The 20,965-nt window shown below is 40.9% G+C and overlaps 1 protein-coding gene across 1 annotated transcript; it reads right to left on the reverse strand.

Annotated features, from left to right (window-relative positions):
- Positions 1-3,907: 3,907 nt before the first annotated feature.
- vwc2l (von Willebrand factor C domain containing 2 like) lies at positions 3,908-19,212 on the reverse strand (the record flags this gene model as incomplete). The annotated part of the gene is made up of 4 exons (XM_079169801.1): positions 3,908-4,059; positions 8,371-8,500; positions 13,709-13,807; positions 18,811-19,212. The coding sequence occupies 4 exons, from the start codon at positions 19,210-19,212 to the stop codon at positions 3,908-3,910; spliced, it is 783 nt and encodes a 260-aa protein (XP_079025927.1).
- Positions 19,213-20,965: the final 1,753 nt, after the last annotated feature.

Genomic DNA, 20,965 nt, shown 5'->3' on the forward strand with positions numbered 1-20,965 from the left:
AGGAGATCTGCCCAGCAGCATCCTTACGGGTTCAAATGAATGATTTCAACTTTTCGTCGGTCGTTAATGGCGATATTTTCTTGCCACCTTAAACGATCTTGTGTTCAGAAGCATCAGCATAATTCAGAGTAGAAAAGATAACATATAAACAAAGATCCACACAATTTTGCCGAATAACACTTCTTTTCAAGTCTATTTAACAAAATAGTTTTTGTCTCGATCAATAATACACATTTTTTCATTTATGACTTTTTTTACTCCACCTCAGATTTCAGAATACACATTAAACCTTTGAAAATATTTACATATGAACAACATGGGCAACACCGATGTTTTTTTTTTTTTTACTTTAAAAATGTTTGACCTTGTTTCTTGTACAGCGTAGAGTGAACCTGTGCGAGCATATGGTCATATACAATCATCATACAATCTCAATTTTAAACCTAAATTTCAAATTTGTTATAGAAATGAAACTATCCTTTGAGTCCCTCGTGAACAGACCCTTGGTGCCCCAAAAAACGAATACAATTGATTGTATAATAACAGCGTTTCTCTCTTCGTATTCTGTGTTGGTTTTCAGGCACACTTTATGTAACAGTTTTTGTTGCTGAAAAAAGAAACAGTTTCCAGCTACAGTAAGTCGGTGTCTCATGGAAAAAGCAGATGGTATACTTTTTAGAAAATGCTCATGTACAAGCCTGCGGTTTGAATGGTTTGAGGACAGATAGGGGTCATTTCAACAAACATTTACAGACAGACATGAAGACTCAAATTTCTTGGCAGAAAAGGAACAAAGACGGACTGTGCTGCCGGTCTGTCCTTGAAACTGTGCAGCTTCACGCATTTGCAAGGAGAAATGTAATTCCCCCTGGTTGGCTCAGAAAGAGGCTTTTTCCGAAATGCCTTTTTTATTGTGTTTTTAAATGCTTGCCTATTCTTTTAAATGGCACACATAGAAATCGACTGTATGTTAATCCATGTGGATCCTAATTCATCAGGTTTAGTCATTCTATAGTAATTCCCATGACTGTTTAAGGAGTCAACCTACTTACAGTGCAGACTCAGAGCAATGTAGGCACCGGTACAGTCTTGCTTGCTTTCCTGCATCTCCTTTGCATGGGTTTCTTTGACTGTACCTGCTCTGAATTTAGGATTTGCTGATTTGATTTCATATCTCTCTATTATTTTGCTTCCCACTAACAGCATGGATCGCAACTCGGCTCTTATGGGGGGCCAATTGAGCAGGATCTGGGTCTGAAAGGTATGACTTTATGTTGACAACCACTTTACCCTCTGCACTCCTACCTTCACATGTAGTTGATGGCAGCAGCTTGTAGCTGGCAAATTAAGGAGATGAGCAGCCATGGCACCCCAGATTATTTTAACAAATGCAATGAACCTCAGAAGCGTGGAAGAACATTGAATCAGGGCAATCAAACTCTCCAATGAGTTGCCATGTACCATTGCTATTTAGACCAAGGTGCCTGGATACTTCTACCAGGCATCATCTTCTACATTGACTTCTGTCAAAAAAACTGTAATTCTAAAATTTTCTGTGAATTGAATTCGTGACTTTTAGCTGTGTCTTTTTAACTGTCTGTGTCCTCGCCATTGTACTCCAAATACTCACACTAATTCACCCAGCTGGCTAGAGGAGTACAACAATAACTATTTTTGGGTACTTCACAGCATTAAACTATTGCGCAGAGGAGTGTGAAGGAAATTGCACTTAAAGCATTCTGGGCTGTTCACACGGTTTGAAACCAAAGGCCATGCTTTGTGAATCCTATCTGGAACAGTAGCAAAAAGGCATCAGTGGTGATAGCAATGCCTCTGAGCCCAAGCACGCTCACTTCAGTCTCTGCTACCCAGTCATTCCAATATATTTTCAGATTCATGTACAGGCTGAATAATAATTTTGGCATCGAAAATAATTCAGATGAAGGTGCTTTTTTATTAATCCTAAAATATCTGGAGCATATAGACTGTGATTGATAAACCGTAGGTGTCAATTTTGTTTTGAGTCTGCAGACCTCAAGCCAGATAGATGAGGACTGTCTTTTCACAGTAAGAGACACTAAATCACTCTAGGTTAATGATGAAAATGACCCAAGCTTCATTGTTGCACTTGGAATTGAACTCCACCCACACTCTTTTTTTAAAATTCTGTGATCCCTCCATCAACCGTGTGCTGCAGCTTTAGAATACGCAGCAGACTTTGCAGACCATGGGATTCTTCCCAAAATGAGTTTTAGTGCCTTTTAAAGGTAATATACCTCTTTATTCATTGGTCTTTATCCTATGTTCATTTCTGTCTCATTACAAAGTGCTGTGAGCTGCTATTATTAAGCAGCACATCCATCACCACCCAGGAATAGGGTCTAAAAGGTTAACGGGAACGGATTTTCTGGAAATGGAAAAAATTCAAGTGATGAATGGCATGAGCCTACTGGAATTCACCTTTGAATTAATGACTCGTATTTATCATCTCAAAAATATCGTGTTTTTGGCCCCGGGTGGGTGCTTTTTCTCTCCCCGACTGGACCACTTGAGGACCACTCTGGTGTTGGGAAATATCAAGGCAATATCTTAGCTTGTCTTTATGTTGTAGCCCATGTAGCCACACCGCATTGGAAGAGCTTCTCTAACATATCGGAGAGGGGAGGGGCTGAGAAAATCTATTACCCAATCTATAGCAGTGGGATAATGTAACAGCTTTGTAACATAGCAAGCCTCATAGGTTTAAGTGCTTCACTGGGTGCCGATCAACATACTGCGGCTATGAGATTGTGGATGAATGGCGTGCTTGTGCATGTTCACATGTGTGTGCACGTGAATGCTGCTTAAAAGCATTTAGACATACGCAGATTCCCTCTTTTTGTCTGCCGGTTCTGGTGGAGTGTGCCCAGTGTGCAGGCTGCACCCAGCTGGATGATTTATCACAGAATACTCCTTGATTAGGGGAAATTAAAGCAGGCTGCTCTTGGCTCGCTAATTGCTTTTGATAACAAGTTCAAGCAGTTAGTTAGCGGGAATATTTTGGAGGATATGGACCTCTGAGAGAAAACAATAATGACAATTAAACCGGAAGAGGCTGCCCAAAGTTGTGGTTTTGATGCAGTGTTGCAGAAATGTACATCTGCTCTTCTCATAGTTGCTTGCCACCACATTTCCTGCTATACTAATTCTACAGTTCCAACTTCCTCTGCCTGCGCTGGGACATGACTCAAAACCATTGAATGCTGAGCAATAAAATCTGCGTTTGAGGGTTTTAGAGCAGTTAATAAAATGAACGGTAGCATCATCTAACTGTTAGAGGTGATTTGCTGCCATAGCGGTCGAAAGTCTTCTGAAGACACAAACGTTTATGTGGGAAGTGCACCTTGTAAACAAGCTCTGAGAGTGAAGTGATGAAACTCGAGCACACTTTTGCAGTGCTTTCACAGGTGTCAATCTTCATCTGACAAAAAAAAAAAAAGCGCTGTTAAGTGTGCTTACATTTTGTTTTTCCTGCTGTTGGAATATTACAACACCTGCGTGATTGTGAGAGACAAGTACAACAAGCAGATGACACACGTACAGAAATCAGTATGAGCAATCCAACATTGCCAATGGTTAGGAAAGTGTTCAAGGAGCATAGAAACTTTTTTTGTGTGAGAGCAGCAAGTCAACTTCTGAAAATATATATAGGACAATTAAAACTGGACGGTGGAAACAGCCTTGTGACAAGTTCCGACTTCTTCTCAGTGACTACATTTGTGTTTGTGTGAAGCTTGTGAGAGCATCGCTTCGATGCTGCGCTGTCTCAGGTTCCTTAGGAATTGTGCTCCTGCCCTGTCAATCACACAAAATGGTGCAGTAGGCAGGGCCATGCCTGAGCTTTTCCACCATCCCCTGTGGAGTCTCTCTATGACAACGTCTGGCCGTTGAGGCACTCCCGCCGCAAGCACTGCGCCGGCTTCCACCAGTCTCCGTTGTGGCAGCGGCAGATGGTGCAGTCGTCCACCTTTACTTCAATTCCGGCTGGGATGATCGTTGTTCCAGCAAAGCAATTTGGACCTGCCGCATGGGAAGGGGGAGACAGACAGGAAAGAAGGAATGAGAACGACAAGAAATGGATGTGGCTCTCCTGAGGGCTTCTCTTTTTGGAGGGGTGGTGGAGTGATGCAGAGAGCTGCAGGGAGTTAGGGGAGTCAGAGCAGACGTACAGATCTTTTCACGGGCATGCACCGATGGGCTTGTTTTTGCAACACTAAAGCGCTTTTGTTAGTCTCCCCCTTCTCCCTCGACACGGAGCGCTTTGCATCCTAATGCGCTGCAAGCAGAGAAGCTGCCAGGCGCTGGCTTGGCAGTACAGAGAGGCTGGAGTACAGAGAGAGGCAGTAGGGAGGATGGTGTTAATCACTTCGGTCTGTATGAAAAGGCCACAGAACTCTTTAGCAATTCCTTACATGATTTATCTTCACACACACACACACACCCTGCGCAACAAAGAACTCAGATTAATTTTGACATCTGATTTATCCTGAAAACCATGTCGGATTTTCTTGCACGGATCCCTTTTTGTTGATTTGCAAATCTAAAACCAGTTTGATTGTGTACCAGTGGAACACCTCGTACCCATGTATTTGATATTCTCAGTAGATAGAGAGACAGATTAATCCTGGGTACATTTCAGGATCTGCACCCGTGGAAGCAGAAAACGGGAATGCGATGCATTCATTATTGGTAAATACCACTTGAAATAATTCAATCTGATTTGTTTCTCCCTGCCTCGGGGCGATTTGAGGTGGCGTAAATCTCCCTCTACTTTTTGAGAGAGCGCAGCCAGGAGGTGCCAGGAATTCTTCCCAAATTTAATCATCTAGATGAAGCAATCAGCAGCTCAATTGGTGTGACGGTGACTTTGCTCTCAGTATACAGCGCCGTAAAACTTGCTGGATTCAAGACTCGATGAGTAGTCGTAAAAAACTCATATGTGTCATAACTCTTGAAGACACAGTAGCTTTTACATCTTATTTTCATGGACATCTTAGTGTCACAGTGAATTTGATTTAGTCCAAGCAAACTTAACATTAGCAATGAAACTGTATGGGAAGTTGACCTGAGGAGCGTTGCTACACAGAGTACATTTGGGGACACGGGCCAGCTGCTCGCATATCTGTACAATTACTCAACTTGGGTACAGAATAGGCCTTTTTTTGGAAGACATGTTGATATGTCACAGTAGGAAAGGCATGGGTGTATTAATTAAAATGAATGATGGCTGTATTCCATTTAGCTGCTTTAAATTTGGGGTCCTGGTTGTGTGCATGCTAGTTCACTGTCACGGCTTACTGGGACAGAGCCATTGTCAATGACATGAGTAACATCTGTTCTTTTCCTACTAGTCAACATATCTGCTGTCACACTAGTGCGTTTTATGATAGTGTCGGGGCAACTCAAAGCACACGATTAAGGTTTGCTGAAGATCGTGATCTTGGTTAAATATTGAAAGTCACACTGACTCAAAGCATGAGTAAGGCCAAGTTGACTTTTCTTTTATGTTTATGCATTACTTTTACCTAACTTTTAATGAAGTAAAATGATCTACACCACACTGAAAATATTCAACGAAATGTCTCCACCCACAAACGAACACTTCATCCTTCAGTTCATCAGTAAAAAACTAAAATTCTAAATGAACAAATGTGGAGATGCATGGTTTTCACTAAACAGGAAGGGCATGAAAATGTGTAACCCGTAATGTAGCAACTAAATCTGTCTGTGCAGTGCAGCAAAAATTGAAATCATTCTATTTCTATATTTGAGTCCTTTTTGGACCTGATAAAAGCCCTTTGAACTGAGCTTAGAGGAGACATTGAGAACGCTTGCCAAGTCTTAACTCTCATTGATCTGCCTCTGGACAGCTGGCACAGGTTACAGGACAAACTCAGTAGAGGTTGATGAGGGAAGAGCAGCACTGGTCCTGGCTGCCAAGTGTGATTGTTTATTGCAAGATAGACTTAGAGCCACAAGGACACAGTTTCAGCTACCTGTTACCATTCGAAGGGCACACTGTCACCCATCCGAGCTTGTGATCGATTCATGGCCAATACAGTTTAGTGAAGTCAGGAACTGTTTGTCCTGTGTCCTAGTACATCATACTTTCCGTGACTGCATCTTAAGGAGTGAATGCATACGAGGGCTCATTACAGCCTATTTGGCTCAAATATGATTATAGGTCTTTCCTAGAGGTAAGAAATGCTTCCATATAAAACCTTTAATTTACAAACACTTGCAAGCTGTCCTTAGCTCGACGTCAGTCTGAATATGTGACCTGACTGCAGCTATATAGCACTGCTACTGTATATGTCTGAAAAATCCATGATGTCAGTCTTCAGGCAGATACATACATGGCTTAATCCCATCAAAGTGAGAACAATGCTGGCCTTTTTCAACACACTTCTCATTATCATTTTCTTCATGAGAAATATACAATTACATGTATCTCCTGATGTCTTTACAGTATATAATTCATGATAAAGATAAGAGCTGAATCAGTCAGACTCAATGAACGTGGATCTCAGAGATAAGCCCCCTGGCTAACTATTCCATTGTGCTGCATTCTGCTCTCTGTTGCTGTTTTCAGGGTCTCCAAGAGGCAGACGGTCTAAAGAAACATCCTAACAATAAAAAGCGTTGAAAGCGTAAATGCGCCACCCCTTGTCACTTCTGATTGGTTTTTAAATTTAAACAAGCCAAAAGCTTTTCTTTAACCATCTCAGAATGAGTGAGTTCAGCAAGATCTTTCACCTGTGCTGGAACAGTGCTAATGCTATGCTGCTAGCATGGATGTACAAGGCCTGGGCTGAACACTGGGCTGGATTATTTATTTGGATAATTTTTTTTTTAACCTAGCGTACATTACCAACCCTAGCTTTAAATATTAAAAAATGTTTACTCAATCTGATGGGTCTGGGGTTAAGCAGACACCACAATCACCACACCAAACTATGAACTGTTGCTATTCATGTCCGTGTCATATAATTGTTCCCTTGTGAGAAAAACACATTGACATTTTGGAGGGTTGCAACCATTTCACATAATGATTTGAAACCAAACACTTTCAGCAGGTGAAGACGACAAATGTATGACTGTCTTCCACTGATTGCATGTCAAGCCGAAGCACATAAGTAGATGTCTTCCTTTCACAGCCCCCTGTCCCTTGGCCAAAAGAATGAGAATTAAACAGCATTTTTCATTGTCCTCTCCTCACAGCCCTCAGCTCCCATAGAGATTTAACTGGCTGCCAGAGCCTGACCATGCACCCTTGGGGATCCTGGAAACGGCAGGCCTACCCTGAAATGCCAAGTGTGTCACTGTGTCCTGTCAGCCTGGATTAGCTCCCTTTCTAGCAGCTACTGCAGCCTTGTTAGTGTGGGTGTTTGTGTGTGTGTGTATGTGTTTTGAAATAAAAGAAAGAAAGCAAGGGGGATAAAGAAGAAATGAGGAAAAAGGGTGAAAGAAAATGTGGGTTGTTGTTGGGAAATAGCCATTTAGCATCCGCCTCAAACAAAGTTCCTCTTATCACATTTATAGGTCAACCGCTGCTTGAAAGAAAAAGAAATATATTTCAGGACTTTACTTTTAGTGTATTTCAACAGGAATACTCGTGAACAATGTCCTTATTGTGGCACTCAACATAAAGCAAAGACAAAGCATACAGTAGTCACGAGAGTGCATCTTTAATTATTTGCCAGGTTTTTCATTTGAGTTTAGGAAAACTTTCTTTCAGCTCTCAAATGATCTGAAGCTTACATTTGAGCCAAATGACAAAATAGAAAACGCAACATTGTGTTGTGACTGCATTTAATATTACCCACTGGCACTCTTTGCTGTTTGGCATTCCAGCCCGGATCACATTGCAGTCGAACAGCTACTGTACTTTAGTCATAAAGCTCCATCTGTCCCTCAGGATTGCTGCTGGCAAAGGGAAATCTCCCACCTCGCCTTGTAAATAGCCAGTGAACCATTGGAATCCTATAATTCTAATTTAGGGATTGGCTGTGTGTGACAAGGGCGTCAGGGCACTGGGAGATAAAGGGTTCTCCGAGGACCCATTAGTCCCTCCTACCATGCCTTTAATCAATGGGCTAATGTTTACTCTGCTTAGTGTGTCATTTATAATTAAAACCAGTACTGCTCATTAGTGTCCAACGGGCCCAAGGTAATAATTTTAATTCATAAAACACCAATTACATCCTCATCCTCTAAAGGCGCGGCCATCAAACGGCGATACCGCAGATAAAGTTGCCGTCATCGTTTAAATGAAAAATGTAATGACTTCTGAAGAGTGTGCGTTGTAGTCCAGAGGAGACGAGTGTTTACCGTTTTTACAGATGGGGCAGCATTGCTCTGGCTCGTACACAGGGTTGACACACTCTGGGACGGCGCAGTCAGACACCACACAGTGTACCTCATTATTTGGTTCGCAGCGGCACCACTCACAGGGTGACGGCTGTGGGGAGAGGGGGAGGGAAGAGAAATTTGGGTTAGATGATTCAGTAGGTTTCACCTTTTTCCGGCTTGTGTGCTCTACATGATTACTACTGGCCAGTAGAATGAACAGCCTGCCCCTGTGCTGATATTTCCCAATTAAAAAATATTCCCATTACACGCATCTCATACTGTCTTCATAAACAAAGAGACGAGTTAATAAATTATTCACCAAGCCAGTTTTATTAGGCTTATTGTGTCTTAACGAAAGGAGCCTGTAGCTGACTTTGAATAAAATCACCAGAAATAACTAACAAGAGAGTCTACAAAGTAGTGTTGATGATATTCAGTATTTTTGCTGCATTCTGCTGCGGCCTGCCTCAGGAAACAGTTCAGAGGCTTATCTCTCCACCTCTGCAACATGTAAATCAGTGCTATGCAGCTCTCTGTGCTGCTGCCGCTCACTTGACTCTTTACAAAGTCTCCTGACCGGAAAATGAACTGTAATGCAATTACATGGAGTGGAAAAATACAAACTGTTTCCAAATCACGAAAGGTCAACTGTTCGACATATTACATTGTTCTTCTGCTCATCAAACAGTCTTTTGAGGGCATCTCTGCTCTGGGTCTGCTCTATCAGTAACTCAGCACTCTGCACTAAGCTTAGAGGGTGCATAGGTTTCATATTTCATAACCCTTTTGCAGCTCACATTTGATAGAATATGTGATTTTTGTGGAGAGCAGCAACTGAAACCAAACAAATGGTTCCGATACGTCACATTAAAATAGTTCATGTGTCCGTCTCAAGTCCGCAAATTTCCCAAACTGCTGCAGTCAATATTTAAATGCATCAATTTATATTTGTTAGGTCTTTGTACGGATTATACAAACGAGATACATCGTGTTAATTAGTGAGCTTGTTAATTGGTGGGACAGAGCCATAGCTGCTTCCCCTTGTTTCCAATCTTTATGCTAAGCTTGGCTAGCTAGTTGCTGGCTCCAGCTACATATTCAGTGCCAGAAGATTGGTATCAAACTTCTAGTCTTTCTCTTGGCAGTAAAGCGACTAAGTCTATAACCAAAAATGTTATCATTTTTATTATTCCTTTATATGCTGGATGTTGTGCTGTGGAATACATTTCTTTTTTTTGTAATGTTGCCATCACCTATCCCAAACTGCATTAGTTCCAGACTGTTTCCACACCGCCATATTTCCACCAACTTCAATTGAATTGTAGCAACAACAACAGTTCCACGGTTCAGTTTTGTATGAAATGAAAGGGCTGTGGTAATAATGCATGCCGTTTAATGTGACTTTTATCAGCCAATTCTGACAGGATGCATTAATGCATCGAATGGGAAGTGGCCAGGCTTGTATTTTTTGTTGAATTAATGGCTGAATGCACTGCAGCCACAAGTTGAATATGAGCAACATAAAAAGATGGAGGGGTGGGGTAGAGAATACATAAAACTGTCTCGACTGTAACAGCTAAACGATATTTCAGACAACCGTCCAGTGGGATTAAAAGTTATTTTCATATATGGTGTTTACATAGTGCAAGAAAACACACACACAAAACAAAATCTGAGTGCAAGAACAGCGCCTGCATTTGCGTGTGGAAATGTCTGTAACTTGTTCCGTGTCCTGGTATAAAACACATTGTTCCATATTTTTGCTTTAAATTATTCATACTCTTAGTGATGTTAATGGTGATAGATTTAATCTGCCTATTCATTGTGCCGGTTGCATATTTTAGAGCTTCCACTCCCTGATGTTCAACATGACTTTCCTTTCTCTAGTGTAGCTGCAAGGAAATGATAAAAGCTTTTAAGAAATACACACAAAGATGTGAACCGGAACATCTATAACTCCACTCTCCTCTCGTTAGAAATTCCTGTCAGAAATTCCTCTCATATCTTATCCACACAAGTAGCAGTGCGCTCATGTAAGTAAACCCAAAATATTTCTCTTTAGCAGAGTTAAACATCCTTACAGTTATCTTCCCCCTCCGTCAGATTGACCGCTCATACAGAAATGTACCAATTACACAGCAAGATGCTGTCTCATACATATGGAAGACGGACCACATATTGCCAACTTGACAGACTTAATCTGTGGGGGCTGGCAAGGTGGGACTCAGGGTCAGTAGTGGAGCATATGCTGTGTCTCACACATGCAATCTCGATTCAAGAAGCCACGGCTGCATTACAGGTTTCTGTTTCTGCGTGTTTCTCCAACAGGAATACTTGGCTTTGCCTCGGCACCAGTAATTAAATATATAAAGCTCACTTAGCTTTGTTGTCCATGAGCCTTTCTGGGTTTAGTGAAGATGAGATACCTAACCTTGGGCAACATATAAAATCAATAACACCGTACCTTAAATCAGTCAAGATTATGTTATGTAGTAATAAATATGTCTCGTCAGGGAATTGAAGCAACAGCAGTTTGCACTAATGAGCTTTATACTGAGTGTTTACATGGAGGTTCAATCCCACTTTGGTGTTTACATGCACACTAATAATCCTGTTGAGTTGTATTTTGGCATATAAACATGATATCCTAGTTTCGGAAACATGGAATTAATTATTTAGTTGTTAGTCAATGAAGCACAGACATGGGATGGATTCTAAGATTGTCCCAAAGTCTGGCCATAAGGAGGAGACTCACATCATTATTGGGGAGGGCCTCCGTATTGAACCAATGTGACTTTATTTCCACCCCATATGAAGAATACAAAAAGAAGGGTAGCTGTAGGAACTACTGTGGTCACGTCTGGCCCATGTATTTGAAACACTTCCTGACGAGAATGTCTGAAACTCCAACATAGCAGATGGAGCTGTATTGTTGCTCTCATCCCTTATTACTGCTGATAAGATGGGGAAACTAGAACCAGAATGCAGCAGAGTCCTTGCAGCCAGAAACAAAAATTGGATCTTAAATGCTGAAGGAGCTCAGTGTGGACAGAAATGAGAGTTGCTGGATGTGGATGAGTCAGACCGACCTATATTGCAGACATTCAGAAACCTGGATATTGTTATAATAACAACGGGATATGAATAACCAGGTTTCTCATGTCCCATGTGAATGCCATATCCCATATATGATCACTGCCAGGATAAAACTTAAAACCAGGATACGAGTGTCCATGGAAACTTGACCTTCATAACAACACAAACACACAAACGCGTGCATTTAATAGTTATTTGTTCTTTCAGTAATAAAAGCAACAGACTGACAACACAACATTCTTCTCCTTAACAGAGCCTTTACTGAGCAGTGGATATTCGATTTCATGTTAGTTTGAAGTATCTGATTAATGCTAAAAGCACAGTACAACCATGAATTCACTCTAGGACCGAGACAATTAGTTAAGTGGATGGTAAGGGTCCAGCTTACACCAATTCTGATAAATATTTGATCAGCTGCCAAACATACAAGGAAATTTCTCTAAAACATAACAATTAGACACAGTTTCACTGGAGTCTGCATCTGGCACAGATATGGTTTCCCTTTTCCCCCATAAAGCATATTACTATCTTTAGAGGATAGAGAAGAAGACGATTAGACATCATATAGTTGTCCTGAAAGTACACATTAGGGATGCATGACTAAATCTGCAAAAACTTTTACTTGTTTTTCCTAGAAAATGTATTGTCTGGAATAGTGGCTGCTGGAAAATTGTAGGTATAAATTGGAATTAAAGTCAACATAAGAATTAACATATATTATTCATGTGGTTTGAGGCGATGCAATCAATATTTTTGAAAATGAATGTGATCCAGAAACAACTAAAACAAAGACTTAAAGTCATTGTTTATGGTTCACATTCATTTTACTATTTTAAGACTGAAAAGTACGTTAGTACGTTAAGAGCAGCTGGCTTCTTGACGTTCTGATTACTTTATGCAAGAATGGCCAAAGAAACTAGCATAGAGAAGTTTATTTAGCACAATTCATGCAATAAAAAAGCTGTTACTGTTACTAGAACTGTCTGTTATACAAAAGTGAGGGACAGTGGTGTTTATTCACTACAATACAATTAACCTTTAAAAAGAAATCTTTTTTAACAAGTATGTTAATAATGTAATTTAAAAGAGAAAACTACTCCATGTACCTATGACACATTCCTTCAATGAATTCATCGGCGCCTGGTGTTTTCAGTGCGTCCTTTTGTGTTTGGTCTACCGTGAAGAGGATCAGTCATGCCTTAGCCCAGACTCACAAAAGAAAATGGAGCACCAGCACTGCCACGTGCTGCCAGATGTTTTGGTGAAGGAAAGTCTCCTGTTGTCCCTGTCCTTTTGGCTGATGGGTATTAAGAGTGAATCAGCTGTCATGCTTTTCATTCCCACTCTGAGACAAATGGATTTGTGGATGAGGGGAGTTGGATGCTAAAAACACCCGTTCAGGGGCACCTTAAGTGCAAGGAAGTTCAAACAAGAAAAAAACTTTTTTGAAAATTATTTGTGGCCTAATTGTTTTCACTCAATAATTTCCCGTAACTAGGGCCCTTCCTGCCTCTGGCAAATTGGATCAGAGAACCTCTTAGGGCAATTATTTTAACAGCTTTTATGGCTGTTTTGTCTCATAGGTGTCAGTGCCGAAAAGCAGAGTGACTAATTACTGTTGTGTGTGATGTGTGGGCAGCTCTGGGTGTGTGTGTGTGTGTGTGTGTGTGTGTGTGTGTGTGTGTGTGTGTGTGTTTGTGTGTGTTTGCATGCTTTTATAAAATTCACTGTTGTGAATTTCTGCACATGGGCTTTCACAGCACGTTTCTGTAATTACGATAAACCTAGTTCTGCAAAGACTGGTGTTGTATTGAGAGAACAATTAAATGTCACGAGAAACCGACGAATCACAAAATGAAAATGAAATTGCCTCAATATTTAAGCCCCACGCAGTAGTAGGCCTTAACTGTACTGCACTGGATAGATTAGTACCTGTCTCATGGGGATTTAAGGGAAGGTGAGTAGACACGAAGTATTAAGTCAGCATTGATATTACTTGCAAATGAATCAATTAACATTACTTGCCTCTAAATGAGAAATCATTCAAGATAGTCTGATGGTTGAAATCTGCTGTGTGCACCTTTGTAACTAAAATAATGTTAGAGCCCTCCCCCTTTTTAACTCTGCATTCCTTCCCTAGGGGAATCGCAGGAAGCACGGGATTGTTCACATTTGAGTTCACATCCCAGCCCTAGCCTGACGATCTGGGATCTGAACTCACCCTATATCTCCCGGTTCTTGATTGCAGCTGCGCTGGGGCCAGAGGGACGCCGGCAGCCATGCTGGGCGGACTGGTCCCTTCCTCATCTGATGGGGAACCCTGTCGGTGAAACACCTACTAAGGTTGAGTGGCATGACTCGCTCACAGGGAAACATAGCAAAAAAGTAGAAAATACACCCACTGGTAGCAAATCTACACTTACAAAAAAATGACTCTGTATTAAATGCTATGTTGCTAAATATACTTAATGGTGCTGAATTCCAAATTGAGAGCATTACTATAGCAGCTAACAGCTATTTGTTATGTAAAGATATAGTGGAGTTATGGCACTCCATCCGTGTGTTGTAATCAGAGTATCTCTGGGCTTTCTTTATGTTGCCGGCCCGTACTATAGACTTAATTGTCAGGTTGCTGATGCATGAGTTATACAAGCGTTCGATTCAACAAATGACAGGCTGACATTGCACTGCAGTCAGCTACTTTGTGTTGAATGAATGCCCGATACCACTTGCATGACAATGACTGCACACTCTACTTGCATGGGACTTAATGACCGACACATTGCATGATGGGATTTCCAGCATAATGGGGAAAAAAATTAAAATAAAGTGTTGGATGACGCCAAGCTATGTGTAGCTCAATTCTTCATCCCAAAAGCTCCAAACTGACCGCCTGTGCTGTGTCTTTCATCGGCTACTGAATATAAATGCAAACTTCTGCACAATGTAGCACGAGCACCGCAAAGGAAATGCCAATGAGGCCCTCACCAAAGGTTAACCTGTCGGCATCTTTAAATTGGGTTCCTTGAACACTGCAGGGTTCCGAAGCTTTCATGTGTTCACTGAAGAGACCCAAACCTCACACAGGATGTGGACCAAGATTTACTTGTGTGGTCTTTGATAAGAGAGGCGGTTTCGCACAGATTTCCTCTCTCCTTAATTTTTGTTGTGTAATTATCACTGAAATAGTCAATAAGGACAAAAGAATATCTTTTTTTCCTCCTTCAAGTATGAAGAATGTCCTTCCTTTCTGGGCCCTCCTGTCAAGGTTAGCATGCGGGTTGAGCCGCGCTATTGATGGACTTGATCTCACATCAAACTGAGAGGATTATGCACTCACAGTGGCCTTTACAAAATCTGTGGGCTTGCATCCCAATGCAGGACTGAGCTTGATGCTGTCTGATGTTGAAACACACCAATCAGTACAGATTAAGTACATAGGTTTTAAATGGGCGAATCCCACTCACTCCTTATTAACAGCAACACATGTCACCGTCATGCTGATGTGCCAATGCATAATGTTAATGGCCACATCTAACAATTATTTTCATTATCAATTAATTGATTATTTATTTCGATTAATAAACAAATGACTTTAAACTACTACTACTAGAACTACTACTATGACTAATAATAATAATAATACAAATGTAAAACACAGGAAAGCAGACATTGCAATAGCATATTTTAATTGTTGCTAATCCATTTTTATTATGATTGACTAATTATTTATTCAACAAATTGTTTCAGCACTAGCATATTGTCCCCTGAGGCAAACATATCCTGGTTAATTCATTCAGCTGAATGTACGAGAGACAGACACATGAAAAGCACCTATAACCATTTAAAATGAATACGGATAAACTGTAGCGGAACGATTAATAATGATGCTTGTCTACATTTTATCTGGCTTCACTCCCTGTGTCCCCCCCTGGCCTGCCTTGTCTCAGTGACAAGACAGCTAATATTCACAGGTGTGACATGTGACAACATCTTCCAGCAGAGGTTGGATTGCTTTACCTTGAAGTTCTTATGTAAACTGAAATAAACATGACAAAATATTGTGCTGAAGCCTTGCATGACAGGTAAACAGCGTTGAGCTTTTCAATAAAAGCACAATTGTCCACTTGCTGCGAATGATATTCATATGCAACTCTTCTGCACAAGTGATATAAGTCTGTTATCAGGCGTTTGCCTTCAACACAGGCAGCACAGGTTCATGTTCCTCGGATATAGTAGTAGTCAGCCTTCATATTTTATTATTTAACCATAATTATTATCTTTCCCTAACTTTAAAGCTGATCAATATTTGTATAATAATGGCTCAAATGATTATGTGTACTGTGAAAGAGTTTGCTTGAGGTGACACAATGATCACAGACTCTGCTGGTCCCTTCAGCTCGATGGGATATCTTAGGAATATCTTCAGCTTGGTTTTAAGGACCACAGCTTTAATGCTCACATCAACCTCATCTCTAGTTGGATCAGACAGAGGTTTACGGCAACAAAGCTGTGTTAAATTAAGTGCCTGCTACTTGTGCAACAGCAGAGAGCAAAGTTAGCAACTAGCTGGTGAACTCAGTGGAGCATTTAGCAGCTAAAGAGCCCCAGGGGTCCGAAAACAAAAAGAGACTTATTCATCAGGTGGCTGGATATATGAATGCTAATATTGCTCTGTGTGCTAATACATTCACCGTAACGACTTTACAAGGAGATAATCTGTTGAGTTTACATCTTGCTCTGCTTACTTAAAGTGGCCAATAAATAAGAAGCAATTAATACTGCTTTTGCTTTAGTTAGAAGACCTTAACCATAGCACAATGAGTTCCTACTTATATATATATATAGTATATATATATATTAACTGTGTCCAATAGTAAAATGTTGGCTTTTAATGTTTTGAAGATATGAAAAACATGATTGTTATGTCTGATAATTAGAGGAAATATTTCATTTTTTTCTTCCAAAGCATTTTGAAGCTTGTTAGTGCTAAATAGCTGAAATGCTCTCAGTCTTATATATTTCTTTATGAGGCTGAAAGCATACAATATTTATGCTCTCACATCTCAGAAGAACGCTTAGATGAGTTAACAAGCTCAGACTTGTTGTGTGGGTTTGGTACATATTTTAATAAATGCAACTTGCATAAAGTTCCCTAGAATTGCTGATAAACTTGTAGACATGTATAAGAGGTTTCCTCTTTGGATGATTGTGAATGTTCATTTGTTTCATTCATTTATTTGGATCTGCTCATTGTTTGATCTCTGGTATGTGGTTAGCAACGCTGTTGAACATTACTAATCTTCCACAGACAATGCTAGTTAATGTTGAAAAATGATTTTGAAAGCTTATTTTCAAGTATTAATTTAGTTCTGGAGTGCCTATCATTTTGAGCTGGCTGACAAAATAGATGATTGGAAAGTGACTTATGAACATAAATCCTCTGGGAGAACCCATTTGTCCCAGAGCTGTTGTTGGTTTGTGCATCCAATTTTAAAAACTAGTAAAACTTGGTGGATGTTTGTGAAAAATACTGTGTCCACAGAGATCAGTTTCTGGATAAAACTGATGTAAGAAATAGTTTTGTTTTTAAAAATGAACAGGATATTGGCCATGCCATCGTTCTTCTTGCTTACTTGTCTCAAATGTTGGAATCACGAGATTTAGGTTTTCTGCCTCTAACGTTATGTCATGAAATGTAGATCCAGAAAGAAATTTAAATATGTTAGATGGGAAAAACATCCTCCAATGTAAATTCAGTCCTGAATACACACACACACACACACAACTACAATAGACTTACTGATCTTAACTGGTTACTCATATATTAGCACAGACATGACCAAATGCCTTGTTTAACGATAGCGCTAAACTGTTGTTTGGGCAGCATTTAGCAGTCATATCAATTGTTAAGGAAGATGAATGAAGATGTTTCAGCAAGGGCAGCAACAATTTAAACACAGAACTTAGTTGTCATGCTAACAATGTTATTTATAATCAGGCAGAACTGTCATGCTCGATGAGACACTGGTCTAGAAACTTTGCTCCCTTCGCAGGAGACACGGGGAAACTGAATCTGCCAGCAATGACCCAGTGTCCAAAACTCAAAGCATTAAATACTCTTATAGCATCTGCCAATTTAGTAATGCTGGGTGAATATTCAGTTGATGGTGCAGGGAGGGAGAGATGACATCACTCTGGGAGGCAGCCATCTTTGTGCCCTTGGCCAATAAACACATTTTCATGATACTTTTACTGTCCGCCAAGCAGTATACTCACACTAAGCCTCTCTAACCCAAACCTAACAACCCGACACCACAGGTCAATGCTGCCATTGTGCTGTATTTTGCCATGTTTCAACACTAAATAGCATTGAAGTCTATTGCTGTCAACAGTTTGCAAGACCAAAAAGCAGTGTGTGGGTGTTTGGTCAACTGCACTTAAAATTCCTCCTCTCCATGAGACCTAGACAGACTTTTGTTTCGTGTTTGAATTAATTGACGTATATCATTTGACATGAGCATGTAAGTAAGTTAGGGGTGTTCATGTAATTGTTTATGACGTATATCAACCCAGACAAACAGCCATAAGTAAGATGGTTGCTTCCGTGGCATCCAGACTTTGGCGGTGACTGACTGAATCAACCTGGCAAGATGGAACCAACTCATGAGCATCAGTTGGGTCGCTATAGCCCTCCAATAAATGTGATCTTAGAACTATTTTATCATTGTACTAAAAAACAAAGATGAAATACAATGCTATTAATTAGTTTGGAAACAGTAGCTCTAAACATGGTTATATTATAAATTCCAACAGTTCCAGAATGTTCATGCCATTTTCAAATTCACCAAATATATTTAAATCATTATGACTTTTATGTTTTTATGTCTTATGTAAAACAGGACATGATAATATATAATAGTAGTTGTTTTTCTCCAAAAACGAATGTTGTAAAACTTAAAATACACCCTGCTCTCTGAAACATTTATTAAGGATTAATCATACATGTATTAATGAGACAGAGGCTATTTCGAAATAGATCTGTTGTTAAAAATGTGGTATAGACACTTACTATGAGGGAATTCTTGGTCTGGGTCCAAATTGACCTGGACCATACTGTGAAGGCATTACATATGAACAGTATGTAAGGGTTAAACATCATGCTCCTTCTACTTTAGCCAATAAGAGAAAGAAGTCTATTGGAAATATTGATGGCAACTTTTGTAAAGTGCGAGGATTTTGCCATGTTTTTTGTAAGTTGGTGACTCTGAACCAATTGTTTCAGTGTTTCAAACGATCGAGGTTGGAGAACTCAGACCTTACCTTGAATTCTTGCAGTATTTTGTACGTTTTCCCCCGGTACTCGCAAAAGTTTTTCACCTCCTTGCACTCGGGGCAGCATCCATTGTGCTCCACTTTGGTGCACTTGGGGTGCAGTTTAGGGCACTCGGGCTGGTCGCACACAGGCCCGTCCTCCGCGCACACGCACGGACAGTTCGAGTGTCCCGGGTAGAAGCGCTCCCCGAGTTTGTAGACGAAGCCACTGTCATCCACGCATCCTTTCCCCCGGTAGTCATCGAAGCCGATGTTGTCACTGGCGGTCTGCTCCGCCTCGTCCGTGGTGTAATCCGTGGGGTTACCAACCGAGGCCGCTGACACGCCGTTCAGGGCCAGCAGGAGGACGAAGGCGGCCGAGAGGAGAGGGCCCATCCTTCGCCGCGACATCGATATCCACGTTCAACAAAATTGTGTTGATGTCATTCCTAGGCTCCCGGTATCCTCTCCAGATTCGTCCTGCACTTCATTATTATTATCATCATCATCATCATCATCCTCACCACCACTTGAGGAAATGGGCTGCAGTGGAAGAAAATAAGAGATGATATGATGGGTGATGATTCCACTGCTATTGTTTTGCACATCCTCATAAACCATTTGAACGTCACGTTTCAAATATCCTATCATTTGAAGCATGTTTCACTGCTGCAAACAGTCATGGTAGGGATTATTTAATTTTCTCTCTCTGTCTCTCTCTCTCTCTCTCTCTCTCTCTCTCTCTCTCTCTCTCTCTCTCTTAGTATTCTCTTTGTGCACAATCTCAGCAATGGGTGAACGTCCAACTATAAAAGAAAAGGTTACAACATCCACTATCTGAATTGGGTGGAGTGACTCCTCTCACAGTATTCTTCTCCAGTTAATTAAAAAAAACAACCTACTAGCTATATGTGTACAACTGCAAACTCTATGAGAGCAACTAGAGACAACAGGTTGCTATATATTGGTCTATTTGCCTCGAAGCCAATTATTATACAAATTACTATTCTGACTCTAGACTTCCAGTAACCTGTTTTTACTTAATCAGCCATGTAACATGCAAATGCCTGGAATCATGAATGCGCAATGATTTAACCCAAAATGCATCACTCCATGGGAGAAGGGGAAAAACACAAAGCAGAATCCGGACAGTTAAGAAATACATAGCTGAAAATAAATATTTCGCCTCGGCTTGGAATCGCTTGGTCAATAAATGCTGCGTGTCTTGACAGATCAATCGAAATGCCAGTGACAACAGGGATGCATATTACACGACATAGGGCAAACTCACCGCGTTGAAATAGCTTGATATCCACTTAGTGTGAAGCCAGAGAGCCCAACACACTGCTAGAGCAGATTAAAGATATGTCACCCTATTGGAAACTTCACTTTATCCACAGGGTAAATTCCCCAGACTCCTCAAGACACTATAATCCTCCCTCACGGTCGCGATGATGGGTTTAAAAGCAATTAAACACCAGCCTTTTGGAGACGTGGTTCCCCCTTTCCAGTGGAAAGAAAACGATATCCACGTAAAAGTAGGTCTGCTTCACGATTATCCCCATCGGACTCACCTTTTTGAGATAAACAGTACACGTCCAGTGACATGCGGTACGGAGGGAGAGACAGACCGAGAGAAAAACAGCTCGAAAAAAATCCTCTCGACAGTGTTCCCTGAGAATCCGGAGTCAATTCAATATTTCCCAACGACGCAGGTGAATGTTAGAAAGCTGCAGTCTTGTCTTGTTGCATACATCCAGCGGTTAAATAAAAAAAATCCAGAAGGATAGAAGTTAAGAGTATACGAAAATTAAACCAAACGAGATTGAAGCCTGTCATTGTTTGATATTTGGTTGTCGGCAGAGGTCGCGTTCATCGTCAGAAGGCGAGACAGAGGAGGGAGCGCTCCGACTTTCAACACCTTGGAGAGCGACTGTCTCCCGCGTCCTGCACTGAGCAGAGCAGAGCAGAGCAGAGCAGAGCGCCCCGTCCCCCTCCGTCACCCACAGACACAGCAACGCTCACATCCAACGATCCGAGGACGACTCTGGCTGCATCCCCCGAACTGGTCCTGCAAGAGTTAAAGGCTAAAAATCAAGTCAAACGACGAAATAAACGGCCAGTAGACATAGAGGTTCCTAGATGAGCAGCTGGAGGTAGGCTA

The sequence above is a fragment of the Pholis gunnellus genome, assembly GCF_910591455.1.
Source record: "Pholis gunnellus genome assembly, chromosome: 12".
Lineage (NCBI taxonomy): Eukaryota > Metazoa > Chordata > Actinopteri > Perciformes > Pholidae > Pholis > Pholis gunnellus.